The 4,971-nt window shown below is 42.5% G+C and overlaps 1 protein-coding gene across 1 annotated transcript; it reads left to right on the top strand.

The window, feature by feature from the left end:
- Positions 1-470: 470 nt before the first annotated feature.
- LOC121039010 (olfactory receptor 8S1-like) lies at positions 471-1,412 on the top strand. Its single transcript, XM_040489025.1, has one exon. It carries the CDS (start codon positions 471-473, stop codon positions 1,410-1,412), a length of 942 nt encoding a protein of 313 aa, XP_040344959.1.
- The last annotated feature ends 3,559 nt before the right edge of the window (positions 1,413-4,971 follow it).

The raw sequence follows: 4,971 nt of genomic DNA, 5'->3' as shown, positions 1-4,971 counted from the left end.
AGATAACACAAATGTACATAATTAATTAGTAACAAACTATTACAAAGTCTGGAATGTAAGGTGAAAGACTGACTGAGGAAAACAGGATTACAGCATCTTCTGCAGAAAATGAGTTCTTGAGCAGAACATTATAGAACAAGATCAATGGCCCAGTTTAAAGAGATAAAAATTATTCAAGGGTCAGATCTGAAAGATTATGTGAATTTCTCTAGAGCTATTTGTAAGAAAAGAGCAACAAATGGAAAAAGCACAGAATATTCAGGGCTGATACACCAGGAAATCAGAAAAGAAAAGTCCCTTGCATGCTTCAAGGGACTGCATGAGAGATATTAAACAAGTATGGCAATAATGAGCAGATGAAGAAAAAAAAGTGTATGTACATAGAATAAGTAGAAGCTTTGGGTTGCCAGAGGAGATGGCTGATATATTATTTCTCTTTGTGTTTTCTTCCAAAGTATTATCATCTTTAAATGGCCTTGGTAAATCACAGCACCATCATTGAGTTTCTCCTTCTTGGAGTCCCTGAAGATCATCATACCCAGGCTCTAGTCTTTGTGCTTTTCCTGGTAGTTTACCTCCTGAGTCTGTCAGGGAACCTGTTGATAATCCTGGTTATCAGCACCAATTCTCACCTTCACACACCCATGTACTTCTTCTTGAATCACCTCTCCTTCCTGGATCTCTGTTACTCTTCGGTCACTGTGCCCAAGATGCTAGAGAACCTCCTGTCTGAGAAGAAAGCCATCTCAGTGGAAGACTGTTTGACCCAGGCCTTCTTTGTGCTTGCCTTTGGGGGAACAGAGCTCTGCCTCCTTGCAGTCATGGCCTATGACCGCTATGCTGCCATTTGCTACCCTCTACTCTATGGTCAGATGATGAGCAATGAGCTGTGTGTGGGACTGGCGTGGGGATCTTGGGGTCTGGCCTTTTTGGATGCTTTCATCAATACCCTCCTAGCCTGGAATTTGGACTTCTGTGAGACGCAAGTCGTCTCCAACTTCATATGTGAGATTCCTTCTCTGTTCCCTCTATCCTGTTCCAATAGCTCTGATAACTTTGCAGTTCTGCTCGGCTCTGCCCTCCTGCATGCCTTTGGGACCTTCATTCTGGTCTTCTTCTCTTACGCCCGTATTGTCTCCACCATCCTGAGAATCACCTCCACCTCAGGCAGAAGCAAGGCCTTCTCCACCTGCTCCTCCCACCTCACCGCAGTGAGCTTATTTTACGGCTCAGGTTTTCTTCGCTATCTCATGCCAACCTCAGGTTCCCCATGGGAGTTGGTTTTTTCCATGCAGTACAGTGTGGTCACTCCCCTAGTGAATCCCCTTATTTATAGCCTAAAGAACAAGGAAGTAAAAGCATCTCTGAAAAACATGTTGCAGAAAAGTTTACAACATCTCAGTAGCAGATGACAAGCAGCGGATGATTGGGAAGCAGGACAGAATTACAGCAAAATACCTGAATAAGCATGAAGGAAAATTTTTGTTTGCTTGTAAAGTCAGATATGACAAAATATCTTTTAAAGCTGCCTCTGTTTGGAATTGCACCAAAAAAATAGCAGCAAGGTATTTTCTTGCTTTGGTTAATATTTTTCTTTCTTAGAGGCAGAAAACATGCGTCAGGTAATTATTTCAATTAAAGTAATTTGGTTACAGGGGCGCCTGGCGACTTCAGCCAGGTCACGATCTCACGGTCCGTGAGTTCGAGCCCCGCGTCAGGCTCTGGGCTGATGGCTCGGAGCCTGGAGCCTGTTTCTGATTCTGTGTCTCCCTCTCTCTCTGCCCCTCCCCCGTTCATGCTCTGTCTCTCTCTGTCCCAAAAATAAATAAACGTTGAAAAAAATTTAAAAAAATAAAAAAATAAAGTAATTTGGTTACAGACATAGATATATATTATTCCTTTTGTTTGCAAGACATTAACAAAATGCTTAGCACTAGGGAAATTGCTTGTGTTGAAGTCTTACATGGATTCCTGTGGGTATGAACCTGGAGGTGAAGTTTTGCTACAAAGTCTTTAAAGGAAGAAAGATACAGGCTTGAGATTGTGGAAGTGTGAGTGGTAGGTGGGTTTAGGATCAGCTCTGACTGAAGAGGGTCTTAAAGGCAAGACAGATGCAGCTGAAGGTGTCTGAGAAAGGAAGTCAGTTTGCGGGGCTAAACTCCAGGCCGGCAGACACCTTCCACAAGTCCTATGACGCATTAGAGCAAATGCCAGAGAATTTCATTCATTGTAGGGTCCTATAGCAGCCCTGCAAGTTTCCCCTTCTAGGTTTTACAGGTGGCTCAGAAGGCTTAAGTACGGTAGATCTCGTTCTGGAGAAAATGATGAGGTTTAGAAAAGAAGTGCATAGACAGAAACCTGCGTAGGAATTTTCTGAGGGGGTGGGGGGAAAGGATGCTCATGGAGAAGACTAATCGGAAAAACTGCATAAAACCAAAGCATCCTAGACATCTACACAAAACCATTTGCCAAAGCATCCTAGAAATCTTAGAAATCCAAATATTAAGCCACACAGACACTGTAATTTACTCTAAAATACCTTAAATGAGAGTGGATTTAATTCTAAGTCGTTGGGATGACAGGATGGCCGAAAGGGAAAGGATGGAGGGGGTCTTAGAGAAGCAAAAAAGAATGAAGAAGTCATTCCAACCTTACACTGAAGCTGATAGTTCTACATTGGCTGCTGTGTTCTTGGGGGGTGGGGGAGGGGGGCACCAGGGCCAGGACCACCGAGGAGAGGGATCACAGTGATGCCAGGACCGCTGAAAATCGCCGCACTGCTCCTGCCAGAGTCAGAACGTGGCTGTGGTGCCCCCACCACTGCCTCCTCTGCTTCCTCTTTTTCTCCTTCTCCTTTTTATGCTTATTCATACCCTTCAGGTACCTAGGTCTGCGCCTGCCCTGCAGAGCAACTCGTTGCTTAGCTTAAAGGATGGATCTCACGCATTCACTGCCCACCCCCCGCCCCGTGAATGCATAAAAATGTAGGCAAAGAACAAATGTGATTTCTGTAACGCTACTCCAAGGCAAATATTATAACTTGGGGTTCCAAGAAGCCTGTGAGTTTTTCTCCAAAGTCTGGTAATGAGAGGCTAAGAGAAAAGTTGCACAGGTGTACTCACAACTGCAAAGAAAAATCTTTCCCTTCCCCCGCCGTTCCGGAAACCAGCCAGGGCGTGCCCGGTCGTAGTCTGACATAAAGGCGGGAACCAATCAACTTCTGCTGAGCGTTCAAATTTAAATGTCAGCCTATAACAACTCTGTAACCTCAAAAAAAATCCCTAACTTGGGGCGCCTGGGTGGCGCAGTTGGTTAAGCGTCCGACTTCAGCCAGGTCACGATCTCGCGGTCTGTGAGTTCGAGCCCCGTGTCAGGCTCTGGGCTGATGGCTCGGAGCCTGGAGCCTGTTTCCGATTCTGTGTCTCCCTCTCTCTCTGCCCCTCCCCCATTCATGCTCTGTCTCTCTCTGTCCCCCAAATAAATAAATGTTGAAAAAAAAATTAAAAAAAAAAATCCCTAACTTGTTTGTGCCTGTCTATAAAAGAAGCTGTAAGATCCTTGCTCGGGGCCTCTTGCGTCACCGGCGACGAGTGCGCGGAGGACCGGGTTCGAACCTGCAATAAACGACCCTTGCCGCTTGGCTTTGGCTCTGGACTCTGGTGGTTTGTTTTCGGGGGTGTCTCTCCAATCGGGGCATATCAGTAACTGGAAAATATTAGGCAGCCTTCAAAAAGAGGCTGTTTAAGGCTCCCTCTTACTTTTTGTACCCCTCATGCTCACTTTACAGTGCCTCTTTTCCCACGCAGTAGTGCCCTCTGCAGGCCTCCCCTGGGTCTTCCACTGATCCAGCAAATCCACCTAAGATTTTGTTCTTTACTTTTTGTTTGTTTCCTAAAGGAAATTTGGCTAAAGCAATTTTGCCTAATAATCACCTCCACTAACCAAACATCTACTGAATGTCTCTTGTTCTCTAATTTCAGAATGTCATGTAAGATAGACCTGTTGCAGCTTTTCCAACATTTTGTCCTATTTTAGATCTGTTTTCTACTTTGGAAATTTCAAAAGTTTTCAGTCAACTTGCCTTTCTCATTGAATGGCATTTTAAAAGCTGCATTTATCAAATATAAAATTCTTAGTATTTGATTAATTCAATTTACAATTTATGAGGACTCTATTTTTTTAGATATTTGCCTCATATTTGCATATATTTTTGCAATACGTGGATTTATGAAGCAAGTCCATATCTCTTTATTTTTCTTCATGATATAGACAACAAGACTGAAAATATTCCATGAACACTGCTGTGCAGTTTAGATTATTTTTCACTTTATTTTTTACTGTGTTGAAATCATAAAGTATTATTACTTCATGTAAAATACTAACATTTTTCTTCAAATATTTTTAAATTAGGAATTATTCAAATACAGTGAAATGGTTCTACTATACAGTGAAAACCACTATTAACATTTAGGTATATCCCAGCCCAATTTTTCGATGAGAACTGTCTTTAGGGTACATTCTTTTGTATTTTAGGTTTTTCCATATTTATGTATTTTGAGAGAAAGAGAGAGCAGGGGAGCGGCAGAGAGAAAGGGAGAGACAGAATCCTAGGCAGGCTCCCCACTGTCCACACAGAGCCAAATGTAGGGCTCAAACTCACAAACCATGAGATCATGACCTGAGCCGAAATCAGGAGTCAGATGCTCAACTAACTGAGTCACCCAGGTACTTCTAGGGTACATTGTTATATATAGCCATGATTACAATTTATAAGCAATTTTATTTCTGTAATTTTACTTCTCATAAAGTAAGCATCTTCTATTTCCAAAAATATTTTAGTCTCTATAATATTATATAAAGAACAAAATAGGACATAGTTTAACAATTCCCCTACCACTGAACATTTCGTTTATCTAGAAATTGTTCCAAGGAGTTGTCCCCTCTTCTTCTCTCTCTTTTGCCATCTGTTTC

This window comes from Herpailurus yagouaroundi, unplaced genomic scaffold (genome assembly GCF_014898765.1).
Source record: "Herpailurus yagouaroundi ecotype Mexico unplaced genomic scaffold, PumYag 166, whole genome shotgun sequence".
Classification (NCBI taxonomy): domain Eukaryota; kingdom Metazoa; phylum Chordata; class Mammalia; order Carnivora; family Felidae; genus Herpailurus; species Herpailurus yagouaroundi.
This window is presented reverse-complemented; position numbering and strand designations above follow the sequence as displayed.

Coding starts and splice junctions, on each gene's coding strand:
- LOC121039010 (XM_040489025.1), top strand. CDS start 471: ATGGCCTTGGTAAATCACAGCACCATCATTGAGTTTCTCCTTCTTGGA.